The 17,712-nt window shown below is 44.1% G+C and overlaps 1 protein-coding gene across 2 annotated transcripts in view; it reads right to left on the bottom strand.

Annotated features, from left to right (window-relative positions):
- Nucleotides 1–17,712, bottom strand: part of anos1a (anosmin 1a) — a 44,378-nt gene that overhangs the window by 11,079 nt on the left and 15,587 nt on the right. For both annotated transcript variants that reach the window (XM_085151414.1, XM_085151413.1), the window contains exons 6-9: nucleotides 17,022–17,151; nucleotides 15,604–15,809; nucleotides 14,336–14,462; nucleotides 11,837–11,941 (exon numbers count right to left, since the gene is read on the bottom strand). In XM_085151414.1, coding sequence (XP_085007540.1) covers nucleotides 11,837–11,941; nucleotides 14,336–14,462; nucleotides 15,604–15,809; nucleotides 17,022–17,151 — 568 coding nt within the window. The remainder of the gene's footprint in view (nucleotides 1–11,836; nucleotides 11,942–14,335; nucleotides 14,463–15,603; nucleotides 15,810–17,021; nucleotides 17,152–17,712) is intronic.

The raw sequence follows: 17,712 nt of genomic DNA, 5'->3' as shown, positions 1-17,712 counted from the left end.
GTTAAGCTCGTTGTAACATGGCAAATTGAACCTCCCCCACCCTCATTCAGATCTGGCGTTTGGAACTATTTTGGTCTTCATGTGACGTATGACCCTGAAGGTAAGCGCGTCATGGACTAAAGTAAAACAGTATGTTGGATGTGCCAGCAATGCTCAATTACATTGGTGGGAACTAGTGTGTTAGCGCAGTTAGCTCGTTAATGTGTTGACGCCGTCCAGCCCCACGCACGGGGCGATCCGCGGTAGCTCGTTAACGGAGATTTGCCGTGTTGTGGCGTTAACCTCATTTCAGATTAAGGCTGACAGCACTAGTGGGAACACAACGAATATGACTGCACATTTACTCCGACATCATCCTAGTGCAAAGACAAGTGGAAGCAGACAAAAACAACAAGCACGCATGCTACAAACTTTACCCGAGTCATTTAGTCAGCCGTTAGCACATGATTCTCCTTATGGGGACCTGATATGTTTAATATGCTGCTGAGAATATAGCCCAGAAGAAGCGTATAGTAGAGCTTTTATTTTGGAAAGAGACATTTCTCTGTAATAAACTCTCTTTTCCAAAGATGAGTGATTCCTCAATCAGATACAGGGCTCGCAAAATCGCTAGCGATTTTTCCAGTCGGGCTGCCCTGCTCTGCCCGTCGGCCTATCGTAGGAAGGAAAAATATATGTCAATGCTTTTGCATTCTTTCAGAAATGTAGCTGGATAATTATGTCATTGGGATCGGTGAGCCACTGTCAATATGTGACATATTGAAATCGCGTTTGAATTTGCACTTGTTTTTTGCTTTCACTTTGCAATCGCGCGAACTGTGTATAGAGAGCGACAGCACTGATTGGTGAGTGATGATAATTTGCGCACCAATTCCTCTGACATCGTCTTATCAATCGTTAGCTTACTATGCAAACATGACAAGTGAAATCTCCCGCAGCTTAAACATGTGAGAGGTTGATCGCGCAGAGAATCGCTGAGCGTTATGTGAGTGCGTGTGTAAAAGCAGCAGGATATATATTTTAGTTCTGCTGAGCCAAATAAGACAGGTCAGGGTGAAGAAGTGACAGCCAAAGAAAAGCTTACCACAAAACGGAAAAGTTATGACAAATCAGACTATAAGGCAAAAAGAAAGAGCAGCTTTATGGTTTCATGGACAAAAGAATTTCTGTGGCTGCAATATGACGAGCTAAATAACCAGGTCTACACATAAGTGGTCCGCAGGTGCGCATTCGCTGTCAAAATAAAAAACGCGCACAAGATAAGAAGTTGCAACGCGTGTTTGCATACATAAGATTTTCTGGAGGAGGACAGACATTTGTTTAGAACTCTTAAAGATGTCGAAGAAGCTCCTTTAAGCAATTACTGTGATGTTCCTCCACCTCCAAAGAAATGTCAGAAGGAGTCCGAACCACAAAAGAAGCGCGTATTCTCTGAAAAGTGGTTGCAGGAGGTGAGCTGGCTTCAAACAAATGATGAACGCACAGAGATGTGGTGCAGAATGTGCCGTGAAAAATTAATAAATGACAAATTAATAAAAAGGCATGAACATTTTTTTTGTATCGAAAAAATATCGAACCGTGACACCAAAGTGTTACGAACTGGTATGTTTACGTGTGTGTTTTGTGCAGGTGTTATGTCCCATGTTAATTTAGCTGTGCCAGGGCCCTGCTTCGATTGGTGCATGGATACGCTGCAACGACGTGACTGGTTCCAGCTGGAGGACCCGCCCATTATAAGGAGTCTGGAGTGCTACAGCGAAAGAGGTCTTCGGGTTTCTCCTCACGGCCCAGCAGTCTTCCCGTGGCAGCCGCTGGCTGCAGTGCTTTTTTGAGAGTTGTGAAAGTGGAGTGGGTAGGGGTGAGCTGCCGTTTTCTTTTGATCACCCGTTTTTCTCCTGTTTTGTGTTAGTTAAGGAGGTTAGACTCTGTTTTTATTTTTGGCTTTGTTTTGGTGAGGTCAGGGGTGCGGGATTTGTTTAGATCTGTTTTGTTTATTGTTTTGGCTTTGGCTCACCCTGAAGCATTGACACTCCCGTTTTGGTTCCTTTATTTTTCACATTGTAAATTGTAAATAAATCACAGTAAAACTGAAGGATTGGTCTCTTGTGGCTGCTTGGGTCTTGGGGGGGATGCGAGGGCCTCACTCGTGTTACTGCCTGGCCCTAGACGGGTCGTAACATGAATTGGGGGCTCGTCCTCTGCCCTTTTCTGTGGTTTTCGTGTGTTTTAGTCTGTTTGGCAGTTTTCTTGGTGTGGGGATAGTTGGTGTGTGGGATTATGGAGTTTTCTTTGGATGAGTTTGTTACCTCGCCTTCATGGGATAAAATAGTGAAGTGCAGGAAAGCGGATTTGCTAATTATTGCTAGTTTTTATGATGTTCAACTGTCCTATAGTGCCCGTAAAGCGGAGGTTAAGGACGCTTTGTGTGCAGGGCTGGTGGAGCGAGGCATCCTTGCTGCCCCGAAGGCAGCTGTTGAGCAGCCTGGCGGCGGAGGGGTGAAGGTGGCTCTGGAGGCTGAGCCGGAGCCGGATGCCAAAGGGCCTGTAAACGTGCTCCCGGCTGAGGTGGACTCTGATGCAGCTGAGGTGGAGTCTGAAGCAGCTGAGTCTGGTACGGCCGGGGAACCCCTGGCGGGGCGGTCTACGGAGGATCTCCGTTTGACCCTCCGTATAAGGGAGGTGGAAACCCGCGCTAAAGAGCTTGAGGTACAAGCAATGCACCTCCGTGTCAGAGCTTTGGAGCTGGAGCGAAAGCCCTCCACATCTGCCTCTAGTCATCCTAGTACATCCACCGCTGTCTCAACGGGTTTTGACATCACTAAGCACGTTAAACTGGTTCCCCCATTTCGTGAGGCCGAAGTGGACTCCTATTTTAATGCTTTTGAGCGTATAGCGGCCGCGTTAAGCTGGCCGAAGGAGTTTTGGCCACTGCTATTGCAATGCAAATTGGTCGGCAAAGCCCAGGAAGTGTGTACCAGTTTATCAATTGAAGATAGCCTGGATTATGACATTATGAAGAAGACTGTGTTGCAGGCATATGAGCTTGTCCCAGAAGCCTACCGTCAGAAATTTAGGAAGTGTGAAAAAACTGCCAATCAGACATTTGTGGAGTTTGCCCGTGAAAAGAGTCGCTTGTTTGAACGATGGTTGCAGGCCAGTAAAGTGAAGGATCTTGAGGGGCTGAAAGAGCTTCTTTTGTTAGAAGAATTCAAAAAATGTTTGCCGGACCAAGTAGTCATTTACCTGAATGAGCAAAAGGTGACGTCACTTGCTAAAGCGGCAGTGATGGCTGATGAGTTTACTCTCACTCACAAAACTATATTTTCAGCCGCTGTCGCACAAAATATCAGGGTGGGACAGGAGAGGAAGATAAGATCACCAAAGGTAGGACTGAAGGATAGACAGGAGGATGGTGGTAATCGCGACTGTTTTTATTGTCGCGAACCCGGACATCTGATCGCTGTCTGTCCCGCGCTCCGGAGGAAGGAGCAGCGCAAAGGCTCTAAAACTCCAGCCGGCGTAGGTCTTATTAAAGTTGTCCCTTCGCCTAAAATGCATTCCACCCGTGATTTGCACCATGCGGATGCTGAAATAGAGCCACGTTTTAAACCATTTATCACCAAAGGCTTTGTTTCTGTGACGGGAGAAGAGAGGGATAAAGTGCCTGTTACTATTCTTCGGGACACAGGTGCGCATCAGTCATTTATGTTGGACAGAGTACTGCCATTGTCAGATAAAACTGCTTGTGATTCAGATGTGTTAGTTTGGGGAATTAAGATGAGCGTTCTTCGGGCGCCGCTACACCAGGTGCATTTGCATTCGCCCGTAATAACTGGGCATGTTAAAGTTGCCGTGAGTTCCCAGTTGCCTATCAAAGGGGTTTCATTTATTCTGGGAAATGACTTGGCTGGTGGGACAGTTTTTCCCCCGCCTGAAGTGGTGGAAACGCCTGTTGCTTCTGTTACTGATGCTGCCACCCCTATATCCAGTATGTTTCCTGTTTGTGCTATTACTCGTGCGCAATCGCGCAAATTTGACGACGTTGTGAATGTCGCTGACACCTTTATGGCGACGCTAGATGAAAGAAAGTTCCCCAGCTGTGAGAGTGGCAGAATAAGAAGCGGCAATGATGTGACAAAACTGATGCCAGAGTTGGATGAAAAGTTGAATAGGGATGCACTGATAACCGCTCAGCGGAAGGACTCATCACTGGCTCCTTGTTTTATATCCGCAGCCGCGAGTGCAGAAAGTAAACCCCCCACTTCTTTTTTTGTGCAAGACGGAGTTCTTATGAGAAGGTGGTCCCCTGACCATAGTGGTTTGCCTGGTGCTACGCAGGTGGTGGTGCCGAAGCCACATCGAGGGCAGGTGCTTAGTTTAGCGCATGATGCCAGCATGGCTGGACATCTCGGGGTGAACAAAACTTATCATCGGGTGTTGCGCAACTTCTTTTGGCCAGGGCTGAAGGCTGATGTGGTGGCATATTGCCGTACCTGTACTACATGTCAGATGGCGGGGAAACCTAATAGACCAATCCCACCTGCTCCGTTACATCCTATTCCCGTAATAGGTGAGCCGTTTGAAAAAGTAATATTGGATTGTGTGGGTCCCCTGCCAAAAACTAAATCCGGACACCAATACATACTTACAATAATGTGTTCAGCAACAAGGTTCCCGGAGGCAATCCCACTACGCACGCTGAAAGCAAAACCGGTAATAAAAGCACTAATTAAGTTTTTCTCTACTTTCGGGCTTCCAAAGGTTATTCAAACAGACCAAGGAACGAATTTTACTTCAAAAGTGTTTGCACAGGTTGTGGAGGAGTTGCACATAAAACATGTAAAATCCAGTCCATACCACCCGGAAAGTCAAGGTGCTCTGGAGAGATTCCATCAAACCCTCAAGGCTATGCTGCGCAAGGTCTGCGCAGAGCCGGGTAGAGAATGGGACGAGGGTCTGCCGCTATTGTTATTTGCCGTCAGGGAGACCACTCAGGAATCCTTGGGATTCAGTCCGATGGATCTGGTGTTTGGACATGTGGTCCGCGGTCCCCTCCGGCTTCTGAAGGAGAAGTGGTTATCAGAAACTTCTGAAACTCAGCATAATGTCTTGGATTATGTTAGCGGACTTCGGGAAAAACTCCACCTTGCATGTCAGTTAGCTCGAGAAAATCTGTCACATACGCAGGCCAAAATGAAAGCTCGCTATGATAAAAAGGCTGTTTGCAGAAGTTTCCAGCCGGGCGAGAAAGTGTTGGTGTTGCTGCCTGTGGTAGGGTCCAGTTTGTTAGCCCGGTTCGCTGGCCCATATGTGGTGGAACAGAAACTCAGTGACAACAATTATGTGATCCAGACCCCAGACCGTCGGAGAAAGTCTAGGGTTTGTCATATTAATATGTTAAAACCGTATCACTCGAGGAGCCCTTCGGGTGCGCCATCTCCAGTGTGCGCCGCTAGTGTTGTTTCTCCTTATGAACCCTCTGATGACGGACTGCTCCAGAAAAGTGAAGCGCTGGGTAGCGGCCGGTTGAAAAATTCGGAGATCTTAAATGATTTAGACACATATTTAGCCCACCTATCTGAGCCCACTCGAGCTGACATCACTGATCTGATAGAGAATAATTTATCACTTTTTTCTGATCATCCTCGTCAAACTGCTGTCCTGTGCCACGACATTGACGTGGCAGGACATAAACCGATCAAGCAGCATGCCTATCGAGTGAACCCTGTGAAAAGAGCGATAATGCAGAAGGAAGTTGACTATCTCTTAGAACACGGTTTAGCCATTCCGAGCGCCAGCGCATGGAGTTCGCCGTGTGTGCTGGTACCAAAACCTGACAACACTCCTCGGTTTTGTAATGATTACAGGAAAGTTAACGCTGTTACCAAACCTGATTCATTTCCTCTTCCTAGGATGGAGGATTGTATTGATAGAGTGGGATCGGCATCTTTTGTAACCAAACTTGATCTGTTAAAAGGTTACTGGCAAGTACCTTTAACTCCCAGAGCATCTGAGATATCTGCTTTTGTCACGCCAGATCATTTTCTCCAGTACACGGTTATGCCGTTTGGGTTGCGTAATGCACCCGCTACTTTCCAGCGTCTTATGGCCAAAGTACTGGCAGGCGTGAATAACTGCGATGCCTACTTGGATGATGTTGTCATTTACTCATCCACCTGGTCTGACCACTTACAAACCCTCTCTCTCGTTTTCAGCCGTTTTCAGAAAGCCTCGCTTACGCTAAACCTAGCCAAATGTGAATTTGGCAGAGCCACCATCACATATCTAGGAAAACAGGTGGGTCAGGGACAAGTACTGCCGGTGACTGCGAAAATACAGGCGATCGTTGAGTTTCCAGTCCCACAAACGAGAAGGGCGCTGCGCCGATTTCTGGGAATGTGTGGTTATTACAGAGGTTTTTGTAAGAACTTTGCCACTGTTGTTGTTCCTCTCACCGATTTGATCAGTCCGGTGAAGCCTTTTGTGTGGACGCCTGTGTGTCAGACTGCTTTCGAGTCTGCGAAAGCATTACTGTGCAGCTCCCCTGTTCTTACGGCACCTAACTTCATGTCCCCTTTCAAGCTCGAGGTTGACGCTAGTGCGTCTGGTGCAGGAGCTGTCCTTATGCAGGAAGACCATCGCGGCGTGGATCGCCCTATTTGTTATTTTTCAAAAAAGTTCAACAAACATCAGATTAACTACAGCACTATTGAAAAGGAAGCCCTTGCCTTGTTGTTAGCCCTGCAGCATTTCGAGGTGTATATCGGATCCAGCTCTATCCCTGTTCAAGTATTCACTGACCACAATCCATTGGTGTTTCTCTCCCAGATGCAAAACTCAAATCAGAGACTTATGCGTTGGTCCCTTCTTTTGCAAGATTTTAACCTGCATATCAAACATAAGAAAGGAACGGAAAACGTCATCGCTGACGCCCTGTCGAGAGCAATTTCATAGTTTGGGAATTAAACAATGGGAGGGTTGTTTAATTCTTATGGAAGGGGGTGTTACGAACTGGTATGTTTACGTGTGTGTTTTGTGCAGGTGTTATGTCCCTGTATATATATATATAATATTCTGTAACTCTGTAACTTCTGTCGGTGTTGTGCTTTTTTGGAATTTCCCAGAGGAACCCAGAGGGATTAATAAAGATATATATATATATATATATATATATATATATATATATATATATATATATATATATAATATTCTGTAACTCTGTAACTTCTGTCGGTGTTGTGCTTTTTTGGAATTTCCCAGAGGAACCCAGAGGGATTAATAAAGATATATATATATATATATATATATATATATATATATATATATATATATATATATATATATATATACACACATATATATATATATTAGGGGTGCAACGATACTCGTATCGATATTGAACCGTTCGATACAGTGCTTTCGGTTCGGTACGCATATGTATCGAACAATACAACATTTTTAATTTATTTTATCAACTTTCCTTCTGACGGTGCTGTCTGTGTTGAGAGTTCAGTGGATCTGCGCTCGACAGTGCAGCCTAGGCGGAGTAGTCGAACGCAGATTCACTGAGCGCAGGGCAAGCTAGCTAGACAGAAGTTAAGCTCGTTGTAACATGGCAAATTGAACCTCCCCCACCCTCATTCAGATCTGGCGTTTGGAACTATTTTGGTCTTCATGTGACGTATGACCCTGAAGGTAAGCGCGTCATGGACTAAAGTAAAACAGTATGTTGGATGTGCCAGCAATGCTCAATTACATTGGTGGGAACTAGTGTGTTAGCGCAGTTAGCTCGTTAATGTGTTGACGCCGTCCAGCCCCACGCACGGGGCGATCCGCGGTAGCTCGTTAACGGAGATTTGCCGTGTTGTGGCGTTAACCTCATTTCAGATTAAGGCTGACAGCACTAGTGGGAACACAACGAATATGACTGCACATTTACTCCGACATCATCCTAGTGCAAAGACAAGTGGAAGCAGACAAAAACAACAAGCACGCATGCTACAAACTTTACCCGAGTCATTTAGTCAGCCGTTAGCACATGATTCTCCTTATGGGGACCTGATATGTTTAATATGCTGCTGAGAATATAGCCCAGAAGAAGCGTATAGTAGAGCTTTTATTTTGGAAAGAGACATTTCTCTGTAATAAACTCTCTTTTCCAAAGATGAGTGATTCCTCAATCAGATACAGGGCTCGCAAAATCGCTAGCGATTTTTCCAGTCGGGCTGCCCTGCTCTGCTCGTCGGCCTATCGTAGGAAGGAAAAATATATGTCAATGCTTTTGCATTCTTTCAGAAATGTAGCTGGATAATTATGTCATTGGGATCGGTGAGCCACTGTCAATATGTGACATATTGAAATCGCGTTTGAATTTGCGCTTGTTTTTTGCTTTCACTTTGCAATCGCGCGAACTGTGTATAGAGAGCGACAGCACTGATTGGTGAGTGATGATAATTTGCGCACCAATTCCTCTGACATCGTCTTATCAATCGTTAGCTTACTATGCAAACATGACAAGTGAAATCTCCCGCAGCTTAAACATGTGAGAGGTTGATCGCGCAGAGAATCGCTGAGCGTTATGTGAGTGCGTGTGTAAAAGCAGCAGGATATATATTTTAGTTCTGCTGAGCCAAATAAGACAGGTCAGGGTGAAGAAGTGACAGCCAAAGAAAAGCTTACCACAAAACGGAAAAGTTATGACAAATCAGACTATAAGGCAAAAAGAAAGAGCAGCTTTATGGTTTCATGGACAAAAGAATTTCTGTGGCTGCAATATGACGAGCTAAATAACCAGGTCTACACATAAGTGGTCCGCAGGTGCGCATTCGCTGTCAAAATAAAAAACGCGCACAAGATAAGAAGTTGCAACGCGTGTTTGCATACATAAGATTTTCTGGAGGAGGACAGACATTTGTTTAGAACTCTTAAAGATGTCGAAGAAGCTCCTTTAAGCAATTACTGTGATGTTCCTCCACCTCCAAAGAATGTCAGAAGGAGTCCGAACCACAAAAGAAGCGCGTATTCTCTGAAAAGTGGTTGCAGGAGGTGAGCTGGCTTCAAACAAATGATGAACGCACAGAGATGTGGTGCAGAATGTGCCGTGAAAAATTAATAAATGACAAATTAATAAAAAGGCATGAACATTTTTTTTGTATCGAAAAAATATCGAACCGTGACACCAAAGTGTTACGAACTGGTATGTTTACGTGTGTGTTTTGTGCAGGTGTTATGTCCCATGTTAATTTAGCTGTGCCAGGGCCCTGCTTCGATTGGTGCATGGATACGCTGCAACGACGTGACTGGTTCCAGCTGGAGGACCCGCCCATTATAAGGAGTCTGGAGTGCTACAGCGAAAGAGGTCTTCGGGTTTCTCCTCACGGCCCAGCAGTCTTCCCGTGGCAGCCGCTGGCTGCAGTGCTTTTTTGAGAGTTGTGAAAGTGGAGTGGGTAGGGGTGAGCTGCCGTTTTCTTTTGATCACCCGTTTTTCTCCTGTTTTGTGTTAGTTAAGGAGGTTAGACTCTGTTTTTATTTTTGGCTTTGTTTTGGTGAGGTCAGGGGTGCGGGATTTGTTTAGATCTGTTTTGTTTATTGTTTTGGCTTTGGCTCACCCTGAAGCATTGACACTCCCGTTTTGGTTCCTTTATTTTTCACATTGTAAATTGTAAATAAATCACAGTAAAACTGAAGGATTGGTCTCTTGTGGCTGCTTGGGTCTTGGGGGGGATGCGAGGGCCTCACTCGTGTTACTGCCTGGCCCTAGACGGGTCGTAACAAAAGTATCGAACCGAACCGAACCGTGAATTTTGTGTATCGTTGCACCCCTAATATATATATATATATATATATACACACATATATATATATATATATATATATATATATATATATATATATATATATATATATATATATATATATATATATATATATATATATATACATATTTATGTGTATATATATATATATATTTATATATGTGTGTGTGTGTGTATATATATATATATATATATATATATATATATATATATATATATATATATATATATATATATATATATATATACACACACATATGTGTGTATATATATATAGACACACAGACACACCCATTTGTGGTGTCTTCTTGTCATGTGATGACACTCGTCTCTAGTCTCCAAGCACTCGCTCGGTGAAGTGTGTGCTTCCAACCAGCCCTAAAGCTTCAAATACATGAATTTATATTCACCCAAATCTCTGCAGCTTCCACTGCAGCTGGATGATTCTGTCACCACCTGTCACCAGTCCTCCCAATCCTTCCTGGTATTTCATTTTCATCCTTGTGTTTAGGGTAAAGGTTTTAGCAGTGCTGCGCTGTGTCGTCCTTTTTTCCAGATACCTGAGCCATTATTTTTAAATGTCAGCTAACCAGTGAGCTTATTGCTGATTCTTTATTACTGGTTTTCACGGAGCCTTTTGCCCCATGTACACCAATAAACCTTTACTGAGGCTAAACTGCTGAACTTTTAATCATTACATCTGACTTACTTCTGACCTGTATGTGGGTTAAAGCCCAACAACAGCTTAGTGTACTCCTGCATTTCCATATCCTGCACAGGCTTCAGGCTGCAGAGGAATAGAGCTGTTTCTAGAAGCTCACAGTTTGCATCATTGCAAGACGGATTGTCAGTCACATCAGGGAAAGATTACGGGAGCGACTAAATCCCTCACTCCACAGGACATTTTTGCACAGTCCACTGTTTGGCAGGTCAACATAACTCAATCCTCCCCTGTGTTGACTGTGAGTGTGGTACAGAGCATTTATGTTGTTTTTAACTTTGAGTCTGTGTTCATAAAATTGCATTTTTGCTCTGCATACTTTATTTTTGTGCTTGTTTTCTTGTTTTTTATGCAGTTTGGCACCGACTGCTGTGATGCAGTAGTTTCCAAGAGACATTAAGCAGCTCTAACCTCAGCTCATGTTTCAGGATTCGCTTCAGCCTCTTGCTGATGTTGGTGGTTAACATTGTGTCTCATGGCAGCAGACTAGCCTCCTTCCATAGCATGAATTACTCATCATATTTACACCTTCTGCACAGAAAATACGTTTCTTTTTCAGAATAACGTGTATTGCAATTTTTGCTGAGTAAACCTCGGCACATTTATCTCTGCACGCTGTTTCAAACGGGGTATTTGTCGTTTAACAGCAGTCGTTTGAACGTTTGCAGAGCAGCTGCAGGATAACTCCGATGTTACTGTTAGGGTCCCTGGGTCGTCGACCCAGTGTTTTGTATTTTTGGTTCTTTGATTTTGTTATTTCATTATATTCTAGCTTTGCTTTATGGGTTTAGGATTATTCTTAGTTTAGGTTCTCTGGGTGGGGTTTGGTTAGTTTTAGTGTTCTGGTTTTCTGTGTCTGTGTTCCATAGTTGCTGTCTCTCTGTGTCCAGTCAGAGTCTGTGTCTGTAGTTCAGTCTGTGTTATGTTTCCTGTTTTATTTTGAAGGTCCATGTCTGATGTTAATGTATCTGGTTTTGCTTCCTTTGTCTCGTTAGGCCTGATTTGCCCCACCTGTGTCTCCCTCCTGTTGCCCATTCCCTGATTGCTCCCTCTGTGTATTTAAGCCCTGTGTTTCAGTTTGTCAGTGTTGTGATCTACTCTTATCTACCCTCACTTATGCTGTGTGTTTTGTTTTTCATGCCTGCGTTAATGTTTTTACTTTGGAAGTTTGTTACTTTGAGTTCAACATTAAAGCTGTTTTTTGAGTTCACGTCTGTCTCCGGAGTCTGCACTTTGGGTCCTGTTCCTGTCTGCACACAGCCGTCACATAACAGTTACGTGTGATATGATTTGTACATACCCACGCTTCTCTGCCAGTAAACATGAACCCTGAGCTGTCCGTCCTGGTAGAACGGTGTCCCCACATCCAGCACGTCACCTGCAGGGCTTCTGGGAGCACTCGTGCCTTCAATACAGACAAAAGACAATTAAACATGACCTGACATCTTAAATGGTAAATGGACTGGTTCTTATATAGCGCTTTTCTACTCTGTCCGAGCACTCAAAGCGCTTTATACAACTAATTCATTTACCCAATCACACCCATTCACTTCTAAGTGCTAAGTATCTAACATTCATACACATTCACACTCCGATGGATGCATCGGAGAGCAACATGGGGTTAGTATCTTGCCCAAGGATATTTGGCATGCAGACTGGAGCAGCCTGGGATTGAACCACCGACCTTCTGGTTAGTGGCTGATCCGCTCTGCCACCTGAGCTACAGCCACATAGTGATACGTGAGTGACTCTGTAAAAAGCCAAACACATGCAGGTACAAAAACCTTTAGTATCAATCATTGGAGGTAATTATTTTCTGTATGACTTGTTGGCGTCTCAAGCTGCTGTGGAGGAATTTGGGCCCATCACAGTATTTCATGTGGAGGTCGGGACTTTGGGCCACAGCTGCATTCTTTCTGCTATAGATTTTGTCCTGTTGAAGAGTTGCTGTTTTGCAGTCTGTGCACCAGCATGAACTCAATACTAAATATGCTAACTGAGGCCTTTGCAGTCTGACTGTGCATGAATTTGCTTGGACTCCTGAGGTTCACACATGAATAATATTTTTTCCTGTGGTGAACTTCAAATGTCGTTATAACCCTTCCCAGACTGATGGACAGCAATGATTACATCACTGCTGATGTCGTTCCTCCTCAGTGTGTTAGTGCAGCGGTCTCCAACCTTTTTTGTGCCACGGACCGGTTTATGCCCAACAATATTTTCATGGACCGGCCTTTAAGGTGTCGCGGATAAATACAACAAAATAAAACTAGTACTGGTACTGAAAAAAAGAAGATTTATTCATAACACACGTGAAAAGACCCAGGAAAACCGAGTAAACGATAAAAACGATAACAAAATAACGCTGAAAACCGATAAAAACCCTGAAAACTATACATTTCACACCTGAGCCTCAACTCTCGCAGCCCGGTACCAAACGACTCACGGACCGGTACCGGTCCGAGGCCCGGGGGTTGGGGACCGCTGTGTTAGTACCTCACTTTGACTCTCATCTACTGATAATCTCTTAATAAAGTGCATCTGACTGGGAGAAGCTGGACTTACTTTTCCTCTTAATTCGGATGGAAGCAGTAAGGCTGCATAACCCTGTAAAACCTTTGTTTTTCACATGACTACCTTTATGTTACATAATCTCAGTGAATACAGAGCATCGCTGTGGAAAGCTGATAGGTCGATCTCATTCAGGGGTTTTTAGAAGATAAAGTTGAAATGAATATTCACTGATTATCAACTAGATGTGCAGGAAAACCCAACCAAAGCAAACAGAAACTGACTGAAGGGCCTCCACTGCACATCAGAACGTGTAGGTTTGATGACAGTTTCTTTGTTTGTATTAACTATGACTTTATTCTGTATCTGCATGCAACAGCTATCCCCACCCGTGTCACAGGTGGTGCTGTGCACGTACTGATGCATCTCCAGTCTCTGTTTTAATGCATTTCCCTTCACTTTCAAGTTTTTATCATTTCATCACTGCAAGACTTAGAATAAAAAAGCAGTTTCTCCTTTACGTTAAAGACAAATTTATACATTTAATTTTGCCAATTCGATATATACATTTGGAGGAGGGGCTTATCACAACGTGCTTTTGTGAATGAACTCTGGCTTGTGAAGGTTTTTCCAGGAACAGAAACCATTCAGCTTGTGAAAATGCTGAAAAACACACATACTTTGCATTTTAACAGGAGGGAAAAATGTCACGTACAGAAAACGTTGATGTGCTGGTGAACGTTTTCACCTTGACGCTTTCTGCTCTGCACAAAAGCGCCGCCGCTGACAGCGACTTCACTTCAATCCTTCTTTCATGCACTCACTCTCACGCTCATTTCTGTAATTATCAAGAACATTTTCTGTTTTTTTTCTTCGTATAATGTCAACCACCTCTTTGAAAGGAACGCCTTGACATTTTGAATTTCAAAGCTAAAAGAGCTTTCAGCCCCGTCACACTGATAGGTTTGTAGGTGTGTTAAGGTTGCATCTGGAGTGAAGCTCTGAGATGCAGGAGATCAAAGATCGAACATCCGAGCAGGAGAAAACCTTTGAAATATTAAACCCCGACGTGCTTTTTTTAAAAATAAAAAATGTCACCATAAAAGTGTAAAAGCAAACCTAACGATTACACAAAGCAAGAGGAAGCTTTCAGTGCGAGCCTGAACATCTGAACACGCTTTTACACTTTTACAAATTTTAAGCCGACATGAAGACGTTTTCTTTCCTTCACGACAAAATCTCAAGCTCAAGCTGAAAACGCCGACGCCTCTGCGTCGTGTTTCCGTACTTTGCTGCGTGGTGAAGTGGAGGACAGCGCGCGGCCCTTTGAACTGAGTTTGTCCCCAGTGAGACACAGCCTGGACCTCCACACTGTAGCTCCTGTTGGTCCTCATGCTGTCCAGCTCCACCTGGCTCTGTGCACACAGACACACACAGACACACAATTAGGCACACACCACTGATTCCACGTTATATTCAAGTTTGTCATATTTGCTTCCAGTTGTGATCACAGATGTAAACATGCTACACACACTCCATTCCACGAGGGTTTCAGAGAACATTACATACATCATATCTTTCTTGGATCTTAACCCTTTAAGACCTACCATAGAACCAAGTCCGCCAGAGCTTATATTATATGTTTACATGCTGTGGAGCCATTTTTGGGAGCATTTCAAGTTGCTATACATCAATACAACCATTACAGCCCAAATTTTAATAATATGTCTGCATTAAGTGCATAGTAATTACATAAATTGCAAAAAAGTGCAATAAACTACAAAAAAACTGAAAATCGTTTTTGTTTTTTTAACATATATTTCTAGTTAGAGAAATTTAAGAGGCTTATCCCTCAAAACTGTAAATACAAAAAAGTTGCACAAAATAGTTTCCCACCACAGGAAATTTATTTTGAGTGTCTTCATAGTTTTATTTTTGAAATACACCAATTTTTATACACTGCAGGAAAAACAAAATAAATATTATAATGCAAATTTGCAAAAAAGCAGCATATGCATCAAAATAAACTATTTCCAGCAGTGCAATATGAGTCCTAAGCATCCCAGAAACCACACAGAAAGTCAGAAAGTCAAAGATAACTTTTAAAAACACCAGTATAGGCTCATGAGGCCCTGATGGTAAAAAACTACATTTCCTCAAAATGACGTCATGACGTCCGGTTTCAGGCAGGACATGGCGGACATGCGATAGTTCGCGCTGATGGACGTAGGAAGTGTTACAAACAGCTGATCAGATCGGCAAAGCGTGTTTCTGGAATATTATGTTTTTGTTGCTGCAAGTGCTTTTTATGCAGTTTTTGCAAAGCTATATGTGGAAGGAAACTGTGACCGAGGACAAGCTGATGGCATAAGATGTAAGTACAACTCCTCCGGTTTCATATGTAAAAAAAATTATTGCGCTAGCTCACGTGGTTGCAGAGCTACCAGGATTTAAAAATAGTTACGCAAAACAGAGCGTGCTGCTCTGACCGGCTTTAAAGGGTTAAACAGAAGTCGTGTTTTTGACGCGCTCCATCTGCAGCTGTGGCATTCTCACCTTTCTGACCGTCTTCCTCCTCTTGGTCAGGGATGAGGCAGATGAATGTCCGACTGCAGTCCAGCTCCAGCTGACCTTGTAGTGGTGGACGGGAACATCCAGGTCAGGAGGCATGCTCCACTCAATCCTGGCTGCCACTGTGCTCCCAGGACCAAAGCTCATATTTGCTACTCTCAGCTCAGTAGGAGCAGGAGGATTGGAGGGATCTGAGGGGCACATGTTGGATGTTATTAATATCAACAACAATGACCTTTAGTGCACTGACATGTGCTTCGTTTTTAACCCATCCTGCAAAGTTCACAATAGATTCGTTCACGCGTTACTCTCAAAATAACCAAAAAATCGATTGCAGAAGACATCTGCTGTATTTACAGATAGTTGTGTGGCAGGCTGTGGTTTGTGGCTTGGCTGCAAGGGAGGAGCGGTGGGTTCAGGGCATGGTGTCAGGGGGGTCTGACCGCCATCATCTGATCATGTATTTGAGTATATCAGCAGCGGTCTGTGTGCGGCGTGCAGCGGAGGAGGGCAGCTGGAAAGCTGCTGCAGAAACAGATCACGGATAAAAGCGAACACTCGGCGTGTAACGCTGTGTGCGTGGGGCTTTACTATCACACACAACCACTGCATTCACTAATAGTGAGGACTGCTGCCTACCATCATGCTGGTATTTATATCTGCTGCTTCCTCGGCCTGATCAGTGATCAATCTGATGGTAAAACTGTTCTAATAACACATAAGGGCACCACCTACACTGCGCCCCTAAGTACCTCAGCACCGCGCAGCAAACAGTGGGAGAACGCCACGAACACGTCTGAGCTGATTAAGGTTCACGTCTTTGCGAGTTGCCGAGGCGGCTCCTCTGTGACTGTGGCAGAAATCACACAGAGGAAAACAACGAATCCTCTGTGGATTCTCTGCATAAACTCTGCACATACACAACAGTTCAACCGTTATCGAAACAGTCTGTTTTCTCTTGCATGGCTTCAACTGTGCCAGTGTTGATATTAAGAACTTTTGGCTTCTTGACTTTAGTTCATTAAAGAAAATCTCTCTACTTCGGGTAGTAGAGGCAGGGGTAGGCCTGGTGCTGTGCTCTGTCACAGCTGTTAAAATATATTTTGCTTTCAGCTGATGTCAGTGTAGCTGCTCGGTCTGAACGCCTCTTCTGTCACCACGTCTGCCTGTTTGAACGTTGCTGCATCACCTACTTTCTTCACTGGCCTACAGCCACTCTGAAGATCATCAGCACGGCTACATCAGCACAGTCACTCTCTGTCTCTGCAGCTGGCAGCTTGTCAAAGTCTGACTGTCACCTGGCTCCAGCCCCTGACGGTGACTCATTGTGGTTAAAGCTGCTGTTTGGCGAATGGGAGGAGCAGAACACACACATGCACACAGACATGCAGTGTGTGTCTGACCTCTGCTTGAGTGGAAGTGTCTGCTGGGCGTGGTGAAACCTCTGGTCCCGTGAAGGTTAACGGCTGCCACTCTAAACTGGTACCAGCGACCGGGCCGGACGTCCGACAGCCTCGCTCTCTGCTCCGTCGTCTGCGGGGGAAGCGAAGTCAGTGATGTTTGGGAGAAAACAGCGTGTTTAGTCAGTGTTTAGGTTTCTGTCGTGGCGATGAAGATTTTTAACATCTAAGAAAATAAGTTGATCGATTTTTAAGCTTGTCACAAATTATTGTTGAGTTAAGAGAAATTTACCAAAATGTCTTATGACCCGTAAAACGTTTGAGGCACTTTTGAACATTCAGTGATGAATTTTAGCAGATGCAGGCTTGTCTTTCAGATTTCCACCTTAACTTAACCTCACTTTAGTGCACAGCTGCTAGAAACTGCAGATGAAGTTATTAAACTACAAGCACAATAATAATCTCATGTCTCACAAAGTTAAAAGTCTGAACATTTGAACTGTAACATCTACTTTCACCAGCAGCACTTTATGAAGTTCATGCCGAGCAGAGCTGAGTTCAGCTTATTATTCGCCTCCACAACAGTCCCAGTGCATCATGTGACGCCTGTGTTGCAGTGCTGCCACCATCAACAGAACAACAGAGCTGTTCTGTCAGCACTGGGAGACCCAGCACCTTACAAAGAGACTTTATT

Source organism: Neolamprologus multifasciatus, chromosome 23 (assembly GCF_963576455.1).
Source record: "Neolamprologus multifasciatus chromosome 23, fNeoMul1.2, whole genome shotgun sequence".
NCBI lineage: Eukaryota > Metazoa > Chordata > Actinopteri > Cichliformes > Cichlidae > Neolamprologus > Neolamprologus multifasciatus.
This window is presented reverse-complemented; position numbering and strand designations above follow the sequence as displayed.